Source organism: Halichoeres trimaculatus, unplaced genomic scaffold (genome assembly GCF_033239565.1).
Source record: "Halichoeres trimaculatus isolate MK-OKI-2021-1 unplaced genomic scaffold, fHalTri1.1 fHalTri1_scaffold_2, whole genome shotgun sequence".
NCBI lineage: Eukaryota > Metazoa > Chordata > Actinopteri > Labriformes > Labridae > Halichoeres > Halichoeres trimaculatus.
The window spans coordinates 32764974-32784559 of record NW_027437180.1 but is presented as its reverse complement, the minus strand read 5'-3'; the positions used below and the strand labels follow the sequence as shown (position 1 = coordinate 32784559).

The 19586-nt window shown below is 40.6% G+C and overlaps 5 protein-coding genes across 5 annotated transcripts in view; 3 read left to right on the top strand and 2 right to left on the bottom strand.

The window, feature by feature from the left end:
• Positions 1-386, top strand: part of LOC141786091 (uncharacterized) — a 35242-nt gene extending 34856 nt beyond the window's left edge. The window contains exon 21 of the mRNA XM_074664815.1: positions 63-386. Coding sequence (XP_074520916.1) covers positions 63-209 — 147 coding nt within the window. The 3' untranslated portion in view covers positions 210-386. The remainder of the gene's footprint in view (positions 1-62) is intronic.
• Positions 387-438: 52 nt separating this feature from the next.
• Positions 439-2351, bottom strand: smdt1b (single-pass membrane protein with aspartate-rich tail 1b). Its single transcript, XM_074665152.1, has 3 exons — positions 2149-2351; positions 835-996; positions 439-672 (listed from the first exon to the last, which is right to left on the bottom strand). Exons 1-2 carry the CDS (start codon positions 2308-2310, stop codon positions 859-861), a joined length of 300 nt encoding a protein of 99 aa, XP_074521253.1. The 5' UTR covers positions 2311-2351; the 3' UTR covers positions 439-672; positions 835-858.
• Positions 2352-3169: 818 nt separating this feature from the next.
• On the top strand, positions 3170-11129 carry LOC141786540 (putative RNA-binding protein Luc7-like 1). The gene is made up of 10 exons (XM_074665149.1): positions 3170-3772; positions 4180-4274; positions 4759-4857; positions 6397-6507; positions 6670-6813; positions 6956-7132; positions 7270-7430; positions 7514-7543; positions 7635-7796; positions 9828-11129. The coding sequence occupies exons 1-10, from the start codon at positions 3712-3714 to the stop codon at positions 10063-10065; spliced, it is 1278 nt and encodes a 425-aa protein (XP_074521250.1). The 5' UTR covers positions 3170-3711; the 3' UTR covers positions 10066-11129.
• A 511-nt stretch (positions 11130-11640) lies between these two features.
• Positions 11641-16344, top strand: pane1 (proliferation associated nuclear element). The gene is made up of 6 exons (XM_074697458.1): positions 11641-11732; positions 12798-12874; positions 13320-13418; positions 14602-14681; positions 14900-14991; positions 15346-16344. The coding sequence occupies exons 1-6, from the start codon at positions 11670-11672 to the stop codon at positions 15493-15495; spliced, it is 561 nt and encodes a 186-aa protein (XP_074553559.1). The 5' UTR covers positions 11641-11669; the 3' UTR covers positions 15496-16344.
• A 2324-nt stretch (positions 16345-18668) lies between these two features.
• Positions 18669-19554, bottom strand: mb (myoglobin). The gene is made up of 3 exons (XM_074693794.1): positions 19472-19554; positions 18994-19213; positions 18669-18882 (listed from the first exon to the last, which is right to left on the bottom strand). The coding sequence occupies exons 1-3, from the start codon at positions 19552-19554 to the stop codon at positions 18742-18744; spliced, it is 444 nt and encodes a 147-aa protein (XP_074549895.1). The 3' UTR covers positions 18669-18741.
• Between the last annotated feature and the right edge of the window lie 32 nt (positions 19555-19586).

The following is a 19586-nucleotide window of genomic DNA, read 5'->3' as shown; positions in this document are numbered from 1 at the left end:
ATTTGAAAAATGTACTCAAAAGATTCAATTCTCCCTTGTTTCTGTTTGAACCTTCTCTCTAGGAGAAAGATGCGGCTTGTGAGCGATATAAGAAGGCCTATGTAGAGCTGAGTGATTTAAAAGGACATACCCAGTTGGAAAGAGGCTCCCTCAACCAACATTTAAGACTGACGAATGCTGCACTGCAGGAGGGAGCAAGAAACACCTGACCAAAGAGGACAACTGTGGAAAACTTGACTTTAAAAGCAATGACAACAAGCAATTAGAAAATCTTCCCAAAATGTAACCATAGACTGATTAGAGTGCAATAATTACAAATGCTGTCATGAGCTAATACCACTTAGAGGATCAAGAATGACAGTTAACTGGACTTCTGAGATCTTAAAGACCACTATTTGACTGTTAATAAACGAAAACAAATGTTTCTCTGTGTTTAATCAACTCATTTTATTCAGTTGACAGACGTTGACAAACATGCAAACAAGAGTGAAGGCATAACAAGTTACTTAGCCTCACATGATATATGTTTAAAAAAAAGGAATCAGTGTAAACATAAATAGCAAAAGAGAGAGGTAGAAGCTGGGTCTGAATGCATGTGGAAGACATACTACCCAATCTTCCCCGCCTTTCTTTCACTGGCTGGTATGCTTTCAGTCCATATTGCAAAGCACCCTGTGGATGAAAAAAACATAAATGTCAGTCATGACCGACAGACACATGCCGCAAACTTTACAACCTTAACTTTTGATAGTAAACACCTGAAGCAAGATGTATAAAAGAGTCAAATAAGTAGTGTGTAGCGCTAAAATAAGATGTGGGTAGACCGAACTTCACCTCGGGATTGATTCTGAAGCTAGCTCAGTCATCATCATCATCGTCCTCAGGGACAAAAATGTCGTGCTCCTCCAGGAGAGCAGCAAAGTTCTTGCTTATCAGAGTTCCCACATACAGGAAAGGCACCACCACCACTGCCATTCGGGTGAGACCAAAGGGTGTCTGTAAAAGATGATAACTCACATTAATGGAACAAAAAAAAACAAGATTAAGTCCCCGACTTGGGTTTCCCCCTTTGGTCCAGATGTATGAATATGGGCAAATGTTTTCTTTAGACATGAAATACAAAAACCTAATCTCCAAGGTTGATATAACAGGGTGGGGAAAAGAATCTTTGCTCAAAGCGGTTTGTGCATTTTCTTAAAATGACAGGGGATCATCTCCAGCAGTCACTGCACAAAGGAATCTTTGAGACACAGAAACACAGTAACAAAGCAAACCTTACTCCACCTGAACTGACAAATATATGGACACAATGTAAATCAATGTAACATCACATGGCTTTTTTAGTTAGTGAATCTTTGGGTGTAAAAAAAATAAATAAATAACTGGGCTGTTTTCCTATTAAATTACTTACATGTAACTTGCATGAACTGAGCCTGTATTATCTGACATAATACTGTACTAAATCACCCCTAATGTTGCCTTGGGTAGAATTATAACAGTAAGGCTTCATTGTGGCAGACAAGTCATCCCATCTTGGCTCTGCCCTTGACTATTTTTCAGTTATAACGAAGTTAGTGAGGAATGTAAAGGGGATTACACATATTATCTTATTCTTCACGCTCAAACGAGTCCCATTAAAAAAAACCTCTGGTAGCCTAAAACCATCAGATGTTTTCAGGTCTTTAAATAAGCTGTGGGTACACCGTACAAACCATAATATTAACGAAGGCGATTGTGTAATGCACTGTGATTCTCCGCCCTAAACATTCTTGTCTAGATGTCTTTCAGGCCAAGCCTACTCTGACCTTTCTCGTCTTAAGTTGACTGATTTAGTCATTTTAATTGTTATTATTAATAACAAAATCTGAAGACAATCGTCGTATCAAAAGCTATTTCGTTAGTTTTTTTGATAATTGGATGTTTGAAGCATTAACTTGAACAAAAATGAAAACCTATGGGTTGGTTACTTCCTGAAATATAAGTAGTGCTGTGTAAACACACGTTTATTGGCTGGCTTCATTACAGCTGCACTTGTCCTGTCATTCAATTTGCTGCGTCACTTGTCAATCAACTGCTAGATCCCGCCTACATTTTCTGTCATATTTCAAATTGGTCATCTTTCGAGAGCAAGAGGAGAATAAAACTCACTTTATCCGGTTTGGGCAAAATTGCCCCTGATGGCGTTGATACTGCATTCCGGCTTTGTGTTGTCCTCGATATGTTGGGTGTTTTCAAGCCGGTGTTTCGGCTCAATGTCCCAATATTTTTGGTGGAGAGGCGCAGTGGAAGCCGCAGTAAACTGGTCGCCATTTTTCCAGTCTGAAGCAGCAGCACCAGGGTGTGACGTCACAACGGGAGGACCTGGGATGTATTTTTTGCAGGCGTCTGTACGGTACATAAGAAAAGGGACAGACGGCAGCATTTATATGCAACTTTTGTTATTTTATTGCACAAATCAGTCATATGATACATGTAAATATACATTTCTATGTTTTTATTTTTTTCGGCAGTTCTGACCTTCTCACTCAAAGTTTACCAAAAGGTGATTCTCATGCAAGGATCTCTTTTGGAGATAGAGTTGGGTGAGCTTGAATGGGATAAGACTAATTATTAAGTCTTTATGTCTGGTAATGATATAACATTAGGCGGTCTAGACCTTTTAATGTTTTTCTGAATGTGCTTTGGGACATGGATGACTGATTTGGCACTAATTAAATAAAGACTGATTCATATACTCTTTGTACGTTTTTTTTCTTTTTTTTTTTCTTTTTTGTGTGTTAAAACAACGTTTAGGTGCCAAACAGAATTACATAACTTTGAGAATAGTCCATTTAAATATAACAAAATAATCTGCAACTTAATTTGTTTCCTTATTTTATATATTAGGAACTCTCTGAATTTATTGCATCCATAGACGATATGTAGAACTATTTTAGAGTAAATTCAAAGAGAACATATAGAGAATTCAGATTTTTTTTTTCACCAACATTCCTGGTGGGCCCCACTATAAATTTGAGAGACACTAAGAAGTTCAATAAAAATGCATGAAAGTCATCCCAAGTTATGTTTTCAATTAATGTCATTCACCAAGATTTTACTTTCACATAAATTCATCAAGGATTTTAACATTTTCTGATAGTACTCGTGCTAACGTCATGAAACCAGCCAGCGCGCGCGAACTGCAGCACTTCCTCGAGGAAGAGACACGAGAGCGCGCCCCACGGCCATGCGCAGCTAGGGGAGGCGGAAAGACGGAAGAAAGGACGTTGAATAAACTTGCCAACTTCTACCTGATTATCCAGAAATACAGTTAGATACCATGTTACAGAGGAAGTAGATACTTATTTGAGTACAATTTGATTAGCTTCGGACCCCGTCCGCATTCAGTCACCGCCCTCTCAACTCGCCATACGACACGACTAGGACTCCAGCAGTTTTCAAACAGCCACTGCACTTGCTTTACCGACCCGAAGTCATCTCCGTTAAAAAGTCACATTTACAACAGTTTTAAAGTATTGTGAAAGACAGTACATTGAATTAACGCTACACCCAACCAAGTCGCGGGCTCTGTGGGACTCGAGCTCCTTCTCCCTGTGGGAAAAGTTGTCGGTGTTTGTGGTGGACTAGCCAGGCAGGCCTGCTGCATGTGTGAGGACCGTAGCTGGAGAGGAGCGACCCACACAGAAGGTGCCAGTCTGACCACCCAGGAACATGTCGGCCCAGGCACAGATGAGAGCTATGCTGGACCAGCTCATGGGGACGGGCAGAGACGGTAAGCATGACTCGTCCGATTGAACTAAGACACGAGTTTATGTTGATGCTAGCATTAGCATGAAGCTAACCAGACGGTGAGAGTGAGGCATGCTTTTCACCTAGCTAGCTCACATGAGGGTAGCCAGCCGGCTAGCTACCTGTTGTGTTCGAGTTAACGGGGCATGAGAAGTTGTTGAAGATAACCTTTCCAAAAACATTTTTATCATTACCTCCAAAACAGTCACATGCAGTCTTACAATGACGCAGTGTCTCAGTTTACTGCTGCCTGATGTCCTGTTATCAAACTCACTAACTCTGTCCAGGCAGAGTGCTGATGTTACAGATGTGTGACTCATTCAGTGGTTGAAGGTTGGACCTCTGTGGTTTGTACTCATTTTTTACCATCTTGTGTCATTGTTTTTCAAGGGGATTCCATGAGACAGAGAATCAAGTTTACAGATGAGCGGGTCTGCAAAAGTCATCTCTTGGACTCCTGTCCACATGACATTCTGTCTGGCACTGTAAGTACTGTTTGTACACACATTTTCAACACACATTGTACCTCTATAAGTTTGTCATTGGGTTTCATCAGATGATGTTTTGGTGATGAGCCTGATATTGCCTGTGAATAATTTAATGTAACTTTAAAGTATCTAGTTTGTGTCTGCATCTTCAGACTTAATGATTTCACAGTAAATAAATGAGACTGAAATTCCAGTATGATTGATTCAACACGATGAGCTTTCATCCAAATTTAGTATCTCTCAGCTCAAGATCAACACACCAAACAACACACTAGAGTGTGAACACACATTTTTGTCTCTTAATAATAAGTGACAGTTCCGTACTGATGCAGAAAAGTAACACAGCCAAAGTGAAAGGCTTGGTATCAAATTCACAGTCTGTATTGGGCTTTTTGTCATTTTGTAAACAGTCAGTGACAGAGCTCAGGATTAAAAAGGTGAAATAAACACATTTTTGGTGATGTCTTTTTCATTCCTGCAGAGAATGGACCTTGGGGAGTGTATGAAAGTTCACGACTTGGCCCTCAGAGCAGACTACGAGATTGCCTCCAAGGAGCAAGAGTACTTCTTTGAGCTTGATGTGAGTCAGAATAACACCATACCCATTTCACTCAAAACAGGACTGTTACACTTCCTTTACGCCTTCAACCGTCAAGGCACAGAAATTAAATCAAAGTGCCCATAGTGTAAAATCACACCCCTGAAAGGCAATATGATTCACTCAGTGTCAAAGTATAAAGAAGACATGATGGTTAAGATGGGTTGATTTAGGCTTTTGTCAGCTGAGCTGCATCTTGCTTTGACTTATTTACAGTTAAGGCACGCTGTAAAATGTCACGGTTGATTGATCATGAAGGCTCCGCTCCACCAGGCGTTTGTGTTGTCACTCATAAAAGGGTTGATACGTTAAATTTTTGCAAACTTGCAAATGAAAACAAAGTGACACCTGTGCCGCATTTACAATTTTGAGGCAGCCATCCCTGTCTTATTTCTTTACAGACCCAACCCCTGTCAGATTGATGTTGTGCTTCAATGTTTTGAGTTACACATCTACTGAAAAGTCTGCTACTGATAAAAAGAAAAAGCTTTTTAAAATGATGCAGCTTAAAACTCTACACCTGCAGCCAAATGTACTGTGTATTTTAAATGTCAACTTGTAAGGGGGAAGCATTAAACATTGAGCCCTGCTGTAGCAGTTTAAAGAGCTTCAACACTTGGACGAGACCAGACTGCTTTGAAGCATAGCCTGAAGGTTTGTGTTCAGTGACTGATGATCACACATGAACAGAGCTCAGGGGCTCAGTTGTTGTACTGTCACATGTGCATGTGTGTTCAAAAATTCTGCCTTCTGGTAAAAGAAAATCCAACAAGCTTGGTTTGGACCTGGTTTAACAGTAAAGCAGCGTTTTTTCCGTCCTCACAGTCCTATAATTAGTTACAATAGCAGGTCATTTCAGTGGTTCACACCCTGACATAAACTGCACAGCCTCATCAAAGATGTTGCCTCTAAATCTGTTATCAGTATCAATTTCATTATATTATTCCTTTCCTTCATCTTCTAAAAAGCTCTCCTATGACTTCAGCATCCAAAGTTCTGTTTAAATGTATTCAGCGTTATTATTCAGAGTAACAATTCAGCTTTCATGTCAAACTTAGAATAGCAATGTGGATGACAGTCAATTATTCAGACTGTATGAGCGTGTCGGTGAGAGGACAACCATCCAAAGCATCAGGGTTGTCATCTCCTCAGCTTTTCATCTAATTGGTGCAAAAGGCAGGATGACACAGGGAAAAAGAAAGTCATGAAAATTTCAACTGATGGCCCCATTTTCGATCATTTCAGAACAGTCATCCTCTAAACTGTCGCATGAACAGCACATCCTGCTCGAAGCCAAGCTCTCTCTTTCTGATACATATCCGTCACATAGTGCTTACACCTCCCCTCATGTCCTGATGGTTTCTGCATAAACAACTGGCTGTGTCTGCCCAAGATAAGAGTCCAAGATGTGTGCCCACTGGAGTTTCAAATGTACCAGATTTTGTTCAATGTTGATTTATTAGAGTTTATTCAAAGTGTGAAATAAACACACAAAAATATCATTTTGTTATTCATCCACAGGCTGCTGAACACCTTCAGTCCTTCATCGCTGACTGCGACCGCAGGACTGAGCTGGCCAAGAAGAGACTCGCAGAGACGCAGGATGAGATCAGCGCTGAGGTGGCAGCAAAGGTGACAAACTCCCCCTTGAGTATTTTTTTATAATATCTTGTTGATACTTTGCTCTATTCAGAATCCAATGTCTCTTGAAAGTCTTCTGGACATTGAGTCATCTGTTTAATTTTACATCTTTGAATTAAGTGTTTGGTTCCTTCTTCTTATGACTGTGAATAGGCTGAACGTGTGCATGAGCTGAACGAAGAGATCGGGAAGCTTCTGGCCCGAGCAGAGCAGCTCGGAGGAGAGGGGAATGTCGATGAAGCGCAGCAAGTGCTTGAAATGGTGGAGAAGACCCGGGCCTTAAAGAAGGAAGCAGAGGTCAGACAGTGAAAACTTTTCTATTATCTGTTACCAAAATACATAAAGACGGCATCTCGCACAGAGCTTTCAAGTATGGATTTACTTTTTTTCTGAAGTGCGTTTTGCTTCTTTCCTTCTCTCACAATCTTTCTACTCTCAGGATGTGTACAGAAACTCGATGCCAGCCTCCAGCTTTCAACAACAGAAACTACGGGTATGTGAGGTGTGTTCTGCCTACTTGGGTCTACATGACAACGATCGGCGTCTCGCTGACCACTTTGGGGGTAAACTGCATCTAGGCTTCATTGAAATCCGAGAGAAGCTTGAAAAGCTAAGGGTAAGATCCGCTCTGCAACTTTAATTCTGATCATACGATTAATGAACTCAAGTTTCAGTCACGTTTTAATATTTATATCTGATCATAGAATGTAACCAGCCTGTGTTTCTGACTCACATAACATCTTTTATTTCCAGAAAGCAGTTGTAGAAAAACAAGAACGAATGCGAACACGACGACGAGAGGAGCGGGAAAAGGAAGATGAAAGAGAGCGGCAGTGGGAGCAAGAACGGGAACGAGAGCGGGAACGGGAGCGGGAATGGGAGCGAGAACGAGACAGGGACAGGGAGCGAAGAAGGTAGAAAACAGTTTGATTTCCACTGTAACTTTCTCCAACATTTAATTAAAGAAAGAGACTCAAACTTTGTTTTTCCTTTTCAGGTCAAGATCCAGAAGTGGAGATCGTTACAGGTATGTCACATCTGGATTGGTAACTTGATACGTTTTTCCCACATAGCTTCTACTCTGGATGTGTTTTTGAAATGATGTCTGTATTTTTCAGGGATGGGGGCACTTCGTCTTCTCACCGCTCGAGGCGTCACCGCTCCTCTCACTCCAGGGAAGAAGGCGGAGAACGGGATCGAGAGCGGGAGAGGGACAGGAAACATCGTCACAAGGACAGACATCGCTCACGCTCTCACTCTCATAGGCGTAAAAGGAAGAGGTGCGGGTTTATAACATCACTCAAAGTTTCATCATTCAGACAAGATTAGAGGAGACATAAGTTGACTTAATAGTCATTTAGAGTCACACAGTTTGTACTGTCTGCCTTGTTATTACAGGCCTATTTATTCTCCCTTAATGTACAAAAATGTATCTGTCTGTTTCAAACAATGTTATAGGCACTGCTCACATACGTCCTTTACGGTGGCATTGCAGTTAAAGGATAAGTTCGGTTTATGCAGCTTTTACAATGTTTATAGAATAAAGTAGAACAAAATACTCACCCAGAAGGTTTTCCTGATCCAAGCAGTGCTTCGGGAGATATTTAAATCCAAAATCGTGCAGCGGACCTCCGTATAATGGGATCCATCGGGGCATAGACAGTGCCGCTCCTAAAACTGGATTTAACGTCCAAAAACTAATGTTTTTTACCAATATTCCATCATGGTCCGCTCAAAATTAGTCCTCTGTTGCCGGCATTACAGCCACACAGTGCTGTCTGGAGTGACACAGACTGGAGCAGAGGACTAATTTTGAGCGGACCATGATAGAATATCGGTGAAAAACACAAGTTTTTGGACGATTAATGCAGTTTTAGGAGCGGCGCTGTCTATGCCCCGATGGATCCCATTATGCGGAGGTCCGCTGCACGATTTTGGATCTAAATGTCTCCCGAAGCACTGCTTGGATCAGGAAAACCTTCTGGGTGAGTATTTTGTTCTACTTCATTCTATAAACATTGTAAAAGCTGTAAAAAACCGAACTTATCCTTTAAGCAATACATCCCCCAAGGGGGGGCAGCCCAGAGTCAAAAGTTTATGACAACAAAACTCAAAAACAAGCATGGGGACTGCGAAGGAGGTATCAATAATGTTCGGCTTGCATAAAAGACAAAAACTGTGGCAGCAAAGTAGCAGGCGGTGGTCGGTGAGGCAGCCTAATGCATCACACAAGTTCTGCCATTGTTATTCCTTCTTTGTGTCTCACTGAAGCTTTGTATCGGGTAGTAACAGCAACACTGCCTCCACGGTTTCCAGTGGTTCGTATCCATAAGCTTCATGGAAATGTGCAGAGATGTAGACGAAATAAACACACGGCACGGACAACATTAAGGATAAATGGGCCTTAAGCCAGATGTCATATTCCTCTTCAGATTCAGATGAGAAGAATTCAGTGGCTGCTGTTTGATTAATGAAGCTGATTCATACAGGAAATCTGCTTTTTACAGTCTCAATTGAAGGATATAAAGAATGGACTGAAGATATACTTGAAAAAAAATTAGGAAATGTGTGTTTGGTGGATTATTTTTGTTGTAACAATGCTTCTTGGTTTTAAATCTTGTACCACTGGATTTTGATTTGTTGGATAAGCAGCAGAGCTGAGTATGTGGGTTGTGCTGTTAAAAAAATTTGCCAAATCTTCTCATTGGCTGATCACATGCTCCTTACAAATGTGGCAGAGTTTAAAAGGTAATTTAATAGGCTTTACAATCGTATAAGATTTATTACCAAGAAGTATTGTTAAAACAAAGACAAATTTCCTTGCTTATTGTGCTGGTGCATTGATGTGAGGGAAGAATGACTTTCTGTAATAATTTCTCAGCACTTACTCTTTCCAGCTACATGTGTAAAATTTCTGAACTTCTTCTACACATATACAAATGTCCATAGCTGTTGCTGTTAACACAAGGACACTGGACCATCTTGCTCTGGACTCAAACAAGATGAGTTGGGAATTTCTCACAAGAAGTTTTGATGCAGTTAAATAAAAACAACTACAAATTTTAACCAACACCACCAACTCAACTTTTCACACTTCACAACTACAACCAGGAACTGAGAACATGTTTAGAGTTACATAATCCAGGCGATCACAAACAAAACATGAACTCCTTTCTCTCCTGTACGGATGAGGGACTCTGTTTACAGACAGTTTGAAACTGGTCAGACCTGTGCTTATCTAACCTGCTTGAAAACACTGATAACTATCTAGAAAATGCTCCTGACTTTTTAAAAATTTGTTTTCCCCTCAGATCTTCAAGAGACAGATCAAGTCACACTAGAGAAAGAGAGCGCTCTCAGTCTCCGGAGAAAGTAGCTGAAGGTGCAGCAGAGAGCTGGCGTAACAACAAGGCTGAAGGCAAAGATTGGGAGGACTGGGAGAACTCCCCCTCAGCAGACACAGCCAAGGGCAAAGGACGAGAGAGATCCCTTTCCTATGAGCGGGACCGGCGCTCCAGCTCTGAGGAGCGAGAGTCCGGCGAGATATGAACTGGACGTTGCCCTCCAAAGTCTTTCATTTGGATTTATTTTTAGGTAACCAGGAGCATGGAAAGACGAGCGTTTGCTTGAGAGTGTTTCAGCTTTGTATGTGCGTTAATGTCACAAGCAGGACATCTACAGTAGCAGGGGTGGACTTAAGAGGATTAACCTGGGAATGAGGGAACAACTTCAGTGGTGATGGTCAAAAAACATGCAACAAACTTTTATAAGCCTTCATTGTTATGTTAGCGTGTCCTGGAAACAGTATAGTCATTTTTTATGCCATCTTGTTGATTTTATGTACAGTTTCTTTGATGGTGACAAGGGATGAGTGAGTGAGTAAAGAGACACCAGCCCTATGTAGGAATCTCTAATTTTCTGTTTGGCTCACATTAAATGCTGTTATTTTCATCATTACTTGGTTCTTCAAGGTTAAAACTGTTTTTTTCTCTGTTCCTATAGAAGTCTTACCAATTTCTGTATTCATTCACACAGTTTGGGTTCATTGGTGTAACTTAATCCTTGCATCCTCCAGTCATGTCTAAAAATAAGTCTTGAATGATTGGATGAACTGAAGATGTTTGTGTTTTATCTGCTGCCTACAAGCCATAACAATCTCATATGAAAATGTGGTACACATCCTTGAGCTTGACCTTCATTTCAGATGCAGACAAGCTGGTACTTTGAAAATCCACCCTTAAGATGTCATCCAAATGTCCCCTGAATTAATTCTTATATCCTCACTCTCAAAGGTCTAGGAACCTGTGTCCTGTTTGCTGTGAAATGAACTGGTTTTGTTGGAGGAGTCCTCTTTGCTGTGCCATCATGATGTGAATAAAAAAGATTCTGCTACTGTTCCAATACAGTGTGTTTCTTAGGGTTCCTCTCCCTTGTCTTGAAGTTTGGTGTAAAATTAAAGCATTCTTGGCTGGGGAAGTAGAGGTGACACGTTATTATCAACTGAAAAACTAATAAATTGATCCAAGGCATGTTGGGGTGGTTTTTAACCATAATTACTTCTGAAAGCTCTGGTGTCAACATGTGTGGGTTGGTTGGAATGGATGTATGTCGAGCCTTTAAGAATAAATTCATCCTCTGCAGGCTACTTTTTTTGTCTGGATATAATTGTACTGAAATGTCTGCTTATGGTATCTTAAATTCTCCCTTAAAGAATAATCACATTAAAAAGTAAAGCTGGTAATTTATTGTGGAATAATTGATTTTAATGAGATGCTTTATCTTTGTCCAGGAGCCTGAGTACATGCAAATGACCTGCTGCGGTGTCTGCAAATTAATTTCTGACACATTTTTAGGCGACAGCTGCATATGGAATGTCATTAATTACTAAAATGAATAAAATGTTCAGCCAGCACCATACTTGAACTACAAAGACTAGGTTGCAATACCTCTGTCCGCCTGAAGGTGGCAGAAAACACCAGATTACAAACTGTAAACGTAATGACGCAAACTGTCTCACTCCTGTGAACGTAATGGCGTCACACGCTCCTTTGGAAAAGAAGCGCGAGTCGAACTGCATGAAGAAAACAACCGTTTGTTCTGTTGAGGGGTTTCCTTTCTAAAGTAGGGTAGCTGCAAATGTTTGTGGCGTTTTTATGAGGATGTCGTTGCTGAAGCCATTCAGTAAGCTGCCCGGTTTGAACACAGCGAACATTCTGGTGAGTTTATGTTGATTACCCCAAAACATTGACAGCCTCCGAGACACAAACCGAGGACTGCGCCTGGTTGTCTACCGTAAACACAACTGCGCACACCTGCGTGTCTGCTGCTGTTAGAGCTGCTCAACTATTATGAAACTTAATGGGCGACTTCCTTATTCACTATTCTTAGTTCAAACCTATAGGATAGTAATCCTGTGAACTAGTTGTATACAGAGGTTTCATGTCAAGTGCCTCAACAGTAGCCTGATACTGTAGTTTCTCATTCTGATCCTCAAGAAGGGAAGGGTGCAGGGGCGTAGCTGTCATTTTAGAAGTGAAGGGGGCAAGGTGTTAAGATTTCAATAATTTAGCACAGAATATTGTTTAATTTTATTTTTTCTTCACATTTAACAAAGGATCATTGCAGAACACGCTGCTTGCATGCTTAAACCACCAGTCCACCCAGCACCACAGATTGTTACACTTTAATAGTTTAACTTTCTGATTGCCAAGGCCGCTCACTCAGTATCTTCCATGTCCTTGTTTCACTTTATTTCTATAATCTGCCTTATCTCAATCTTTTGAACAGCGGAGGACCACAATTATCTGCTTAGATGACAAACGGCAGAAAGCGATAGACTTAACCACTCATGGTGTGTTCAAGGACAGCTTAAAAAAAAGGTTTTGTAAACTGCTGTTAAACGCGATGAATAGTTAAGAAAAGTGCAGGGGACTGATATAGTACTTGCAGGGATAAAGTTTTATTAATTTGCTTTATTTACAAAAGCATCAACAATCACCGTAAAATATCTCTCAGTTTCTTTCCGTATAAATAATTAATTAAGTTAATAAAAGTTTATGTTGTCAGGTGTCAGATAAATGCATTGTAACCACTGAGGAAAAGTATCATCTAAAAGAAGGACCCCACTGTCCCCAACACGCTTGTGGCCATATAATTAAATACAACTTTAGGTGGCGATAAGAAGTATGGTTTGTGCTCCTGTTATCTATGAAATCAGTGTCTTTTATTGCAAAGTGTTATCATCTCGATTTGTGCTGACTTGTGGTGTTTTTTTCCTCCAGCTGGTGGAGTTTGAGGAGCTGTTTCAGCAGAGTTTGGCCGATGCTCTGGTGGAGGAGACTGCTGTCACTGTAAATGTGTGAGTACTGCTGAAGTAAGCAGCCTGTTCCAGGATAAAGCACCCAACAGGGAACACTACAGAGGATTTTCTTATTAGAACTAAAATAGTTAATATTTTATATCACAGCTCTTTCACCAACTTGTTGTGGAAGTCGATTGTTTGGTGTTGGCTGAACAAATAGTCCCGTTACTTCTCTAGTTTTCTTTGTTAGGATCTGCTGCATAATCCATGAAGTTTTAGAAGACAGTAACAGTATGACTAAATAATAGATATTTATGCAGAGGGGTTTCAGATTTCATAACATCTTGAGCTGTCCTGTAAAACAAACACATGCAAGTTGTAAACACTGGCGTCATGTAGCTCTGCTCACCACTAAACCCAACATAACAAACATGAGAGGCTTCTGTTTGTGACTCCTCCTTGTAATAGGCCTGAAAACAAACATGTTTATTGCACCAATCAGGAGACTAGCAAAGAACCTGCCTCTACCTAAGGAGAATGAGGAGGTTCGTCCGAGGATTGACCTGGTGGTGTTCATCATCAACATGACCTCAGAGCTCAGGTAAGTTTCCAATCTGTACATCTTTGTGTCTCATCTTCTCACCTTGAATATCACATGTATACACCTCAGCTCTTAACTAGGGCTGGACAATTAATCGGATTTTAATCATGATTTCAATTTTGCCATCTGACAATCATAAAAACAATATAATCAAAGAAAAACAATTAATATGCCACACAGTGTAGATGTATGCAAGTTCCTGTGCTTCATAGCTCTTCTGTGTTCCATGTGCAGCCACAGCGAGTGTGTGTGACTTATGTGTATCAATTATACTGCATGTGCCACTCGCTGGTTCTGTAAAGTTGTGTTTAAATCAGTCCTGAAGTTTTTGAATAAATGAATAATTGTGTATATTAATTGTGATTTCAATATCACTTAAAATAATCGGGATTCTTATTTTTACCATAATCGCCCAGCCCTACTCTTAACACTGTCTATTGTAATTGATGGTATCTGACATATTTAAATGTACATCATCCAAAGTCAGTGAAATCTAGAGCACTTTTCATTTCACTCACTGAAAAAAGTTTGAAAACCCATCTACACACTTCAAAGGCACTTTAAGGTCTTTTTTAAAACACTGATCTGGAAATAACTTCACTCCTATGCTGATACCTCTTCAGGTATCATAACCTCCATAGTAAAATGAGGTAATCAACCAAAATATAAGTTACTTCTTATAACCATATGCTAGTTCTTGGGTTCAGGTTGGACTGTCCATGAAAAACACAAAGTTTACTTTTCTTTTGTACATAATGTTTCGTACTCGAGGCTGACACTGGAGCAGGATTAGCAGAGAGACATGAAATTATTGTTGAAGTGTTGTTTCAGACGGAGGCTCTCCACTACCAGAGCTTTGCTGGGTATGAGAGCAGAATGGCTCTGAGCAGGGTTTAATATTCATCCCAGTGTATGAACCCTTCGCTGCTTTCTGTGGATTCAAGAGTGAAACTCCATAGTTTTGTTTTTGAACATTTTTTAGGACACGGGCAGCAGAACTGGGGGCTGAGTCAATAATTTTATGAAGCTCCAAATCATACCTCATCTCATTACTTTGATCTATTAAGAGCAGCTCTATGGACGGATCTGTGTTTTTGTGTATCACCATATGAAGAAATGGATTGTTCAAACACAATAAGACATTGTAGCTCCTGCTTTAACATTTATATCTGTTTTGTCACAGTTTCCAGTCAGCCGAGGCTTCCCTGAAATATTTGGACTCTGGGTTTTTTCTTGGGAAAGTCTGCTTCATGGTCACTAATGGTAGAGTGGAATATTTCTCTCCTTTAAACATCTCTTCCCCCTCCTCCTCTGCCACGTTAATGATAAATGGGGAACAAAGCAGGATACAAGGAGGCTGATATATTTATATGTTTGTGTATTTATTACTCAGGCCTCATTTTTTGCTGTGAAATTGGAAACATTTGTTTCGGTGTGTCTCTGTCTGACCCGCTGCCCCTCTCTTCATCTGTCTTCTGTAGCTCGTAATGCATCAGTCCCCACACAGCGCCTGGACTCTGTCAGGAAGCTGGCAGCATCTCTCCACTGCTCCTTACTGTTTGCAGAGGATCAGGTCTGTATCAGTTGTCACTGAAGTAGTAGCAGCTCATTGCCAATTACTCCCAATCATGTAATGTGTCCACATAATGTCAAGTATATACGTTCAAATACCTGCTTATTTGGCTTTTTGAACATGTTATACCCCTTTATACTAATTAGTGCTTCCATAAATTAACTCAACTTTTTAGTTATAAATGATGGGTATAGCTTTCTATGTGGTGTGTTAAATCTTCCCACACATCTTGACTCCTCATCCTGTGAGTTTGCTCCTGCAGTTTCTGGTTCACCGTGCTGTTGTTGACTACATCTTAAAAAGTGTCCCCAGACTGTTAAAAGTTACCTCTGTGGGATTTTTTCTTCCCCCCAGACACCAGAAGGTGTGACCAATGCTGCAGAGAGGCTTCTGACCATCCTGAAGGTGTCAGCAGGCCTTGTTCCCATGACGACTGCTCTCTACCTGTCCAACTTGACTCGCTGCACCGTGCCCCCAGACATCGACCAGCCGACCTTTGATTAACTCATGTGTCATGTTTTTAGGACTTTTTCATCTTTATATTTATTAACGCCCCAGTCATTTCCTCTTTTTGAAGTCCACAGTTTTTGCCCTCTGCTTTCATTAGTGATGGTTTTTTTCTCAAGTGGTGAACTGATGACTGAGCGACCATCTGTAATAATGTCTCTGATAACAGAACTGAGGATCGTGCATATTGTTATAATGAGGAGGTTTATGACATGAAAAACTTTGTGTCCTGATATGTAAATAGCAGAACAGCAACTCTAATATGTTGCAGCAGAGTTACATTATCTCATTCAGTTTGAGGTTGCTGTTATGTGTACACCATTGATCTGCCATATGTTGCTAGAGACTGAACAGATCAGAGCTATTGTAAATGATATTCGAATGCTGTCACTGTTTCTTTCCTTTTTGTAACAAATAATCAAATGAAATTACTGTATCTTCCTTCAGATTTATTTTTCTGTATTTTCCCTGATGCAGAGAATTTTAGTGCAGTGACCTTTCAAGTAAACTTTTAGCAAAGATTTTGTGTGGTCTGGCTCCAACATGCGCTCCATTATTGTGTTAGGATTCAGGAACTTATACAACCAGCCTCTCTTCTTGCCTTTTGTATTTGTGACTCTAGTTTTTCATTTAGATTATATGTTTGGACAGTGCAGATGTGCACACAACTCACTGTGGAGGCTGGTTTGGTTTCAAGCCCAGCTGGTCCCACTTCAGCCTAAACAGAAGTCTAATCAGCCCAGTTGTAAACACTCGATGATGCTCGTAGCTTCATAATATTTCTGTTTCACTACACAGTTTATAATCACTGCATTGTAGGAGCTACGTCTTGTTTTAATGTTTTGAACTCCACAGACTCTTGTATCATATTTTGACAGCTTTGTATTAAAACTGGCTCAGTAACGAATAAGACAGCTCTTCTTCTGGCTTACAAAGCATTGACAAGAACTGCTCCTGCCTTCCTGGGGTCCCTCACCCTGGTCTACACTCCTCCTCACCCACTACACTCTGCTTGTGAAAGACGCCTGGTGCTCCCAGTCCAGCGCGGCTCCAAATCACTAGCCAGACTCTTCTCCTCTGTTGTGCCTGAATCGAGAGAATTGCCTAACTCTATATGATCCAAAGAGTCCCTTTCTACGTTAAGAGATGTCTGAAAACTCATCTGTTCAGGGAACACCTAAGCTGACCCTTCTCCTTTTTGCCTTCAGGGGTAGAATGAGTCAGAAGGTCTCAGACCTAGCTCTTAGTGAATTTTCAGCACTGATTACTAAATGTTGTTGAAGGTTGAAGTATATTGTTGCAGCAGTTAATTGTGGTTAGTTGGCAATATTATTCTACAACTTTAAAATATCTTGTAACACTTCGTTGCACTAACTAGGTTTTCCCTTTGACTAAAATTCTGGCTTGTGCTGTACGTCGCTTTGGACAAAAGCGTCTGCTAACTAAAACTGTGGAACTGTTGATGATTTGATAGATAGATCAGAAGTAATGTTTTCTGGGGTTGAATAATACATTTTAGAGAATAATGCAATAATATTTTACCTTAATGTCTGGCTCTTCTCTGAGATTTACTTAGGGAAACCTGATGCTCCCAGGAGGAAAAATCAACAAAAACATGTGTCAGCACTGTTCGATTGTCCGACTCCTGAGAGGAAAGGGAGGCAGGGGGGACCGAGGTGTGACCCAAGAGCGTGACCAGAGCTATCGTGTCTAGTGTCACGTCTGCAAGCACAAAACAAACGCTATTATTAGTCCATCATGGCAAATATCCATCATATGAGAAAACCGGACACTGCTTTGACCTGGAGTCATGAAGTGAACTGTTGAGGGGTCAAAGCGAGACTGATTGTTAGAGTAACATCTTTGTCATTTTTAGGCTGTTTTTAATGTATCTTAGTTAATGTAATGGGTGAGTGTGTGTTAATTTAATGGGTGCGTGTCTTCACATCATTTTGTGTAGTGATTTATGCTTTTTCAGTGTTATACCATCGTGGCTTTTATGATGGTATAACACTGGTGGTGATAATGGCAGTGATGGGTGAACAGCCAGTACAAATTCACTTTGTTTCCCATGTTTGGAGTGTTATCAAACGTTTGCACCAGACAAAGAAATGTCATTGGCCTCACAGGGATGTGTTCTTAAACCAAAGTATTAATCATAAGCAGAGACAGATTTCTACATCAAAGTTATTTTGATCCTGAGCGTCTGCACGTAACTGTGAATGAGGGTTTGACCACGAGGGATCATCATCTGTCTGCAGTAGTCCAACAAACAGCTGCCAAATATTTGACCTGTTAATGGCCCTGCTGTAAGCGAGGCTCAATACATTTCAGCACCCAGTCAGATTTATGTTGTGTATCTGGGAGCCACTTAAACACTTTTCATGCATTTTAGGGACTAAATGTATCATTATTTTAAAAATGGCACAAGGATTTTTTATTTCTAATTCAAATTTTCCTCCGCTGTCTATAAGGAGCAAAATCTAGGCCTGAGAGTTAACAACATCACAAATACATGTGTGTTTTTAGTCCCTTTTAAATCGTTGAATGCTTAGAGATTTAACTCTAAACTTTATCCCGGTTGATAAAACCAGGATTTATCTTTTGCACCCATGTGACGGATATGAGCTGTGACAAACACGTCAAAGTTTTGATGCAGAGTAAATACTCAGAAACAAGGATGACTGACCCTGAAAAAGAGGAGGGTCGGAAGTTTACTGGGAGCTACGTGAGTGATAACATCCAAAATATGACTGCTGTGACTGCCAAAGGCCGTGCACCGTCACGTCCACATTACATCAGGTGTTAGCAATTTTTTCAAGATAAGACCGCACATGAGGGTCTGTGAGGACAACAGTGAGGTCGACCAGTTCATCTAGGGTCTTTTGAGGTTTATATGTGCAAGTTTTCATGTTTTCATACAGAACCTGGACCCCCTCCCCCTTTTCCCTTAGCAGACATGTCAGGTGACTTACATAACAGACTCGAAGAGTGTGTGGCTAAATAGACGAGAAACAAAACATTAAGAGCTCTAATAAAACAGAACAAATAGAGTAAAATGGCAGATTATTTATTGGTGAAATTTGAAAAACATTTACAGCATGTGCAAGCCAAGAATTTTACACAGGATTAATCCGAATTATCTAAAACTGATCCTGTTCTTCCTCTTTATGGTGCAGCTCAAATATATAATTCAAACTACAGTTCATCTTTTATAAAGACTGAGACTTGTGACTCCAATATTCAGCCAGTGAAGCCCAGCTCTTTGTAGTTGGCCTCAAGGTCAGCTATGACAACAGCCATCACGTTCCTCAGAGCCTGCTGACCGCCGGCATCGAGTCCCGCCTTCTCCTCCATGACTTTACCAATGACCTCTGCAATCAGCTGAAGAGGAGACACAGGCCAAAACACTTTAAAATAGTCAAACATATGTAGAGAACGTAGAAAAAAAAGGATGCAACCCAAAATATACGAACATGCAAGAATCCTCCTCACCTTGAAGTTGTTGAGAGGGATCTTGTGCTTGTTGGCGTGGCTGTTGGCCAAGGGTTTGAGGATATCAGCGTGGTTACCTTTAGCCTTCAGGAGCTCCCCGAGTTTCTTCAGCACGGTGGCACCGTGGGCAGAAATGGCTGAGTTTCCAGCAAAGTCACCCTGAGCGATGCCTACAAACTTGGGGAACAGCTTTAGGGTGTCTGGGTGCTCTGTGAATAAACTGAAAAAGAAAAAAGAAATGTGTCACAAAAGATAAAACAACTCTGGGACTGTTGCTGTGAACTCAAATAAAAGAAATATAACATAGTCTTGATTTTTCATTTTTGAATCACACAACAGAGAAACAGTACAATTTTAACAGCCAAGAGAAATTATTAAAGCAATCCATCCACATTGTGTCTCATAAAAGCTTTAACTCCACCTTTACACTCTTTCTCTTCCTTACAGGAAAGTAATCTTATCTTAGTGAGTCACTGACCGGGTCAAAACCATGTTTCCGTGGGCAGAATAGTCTGCTTCCACTGGACCCCAGAACTTCAGAACTGTGTCAAAATCTGCCATGATCTGAGGGGACAAAAGGTCAGTTCAGAACA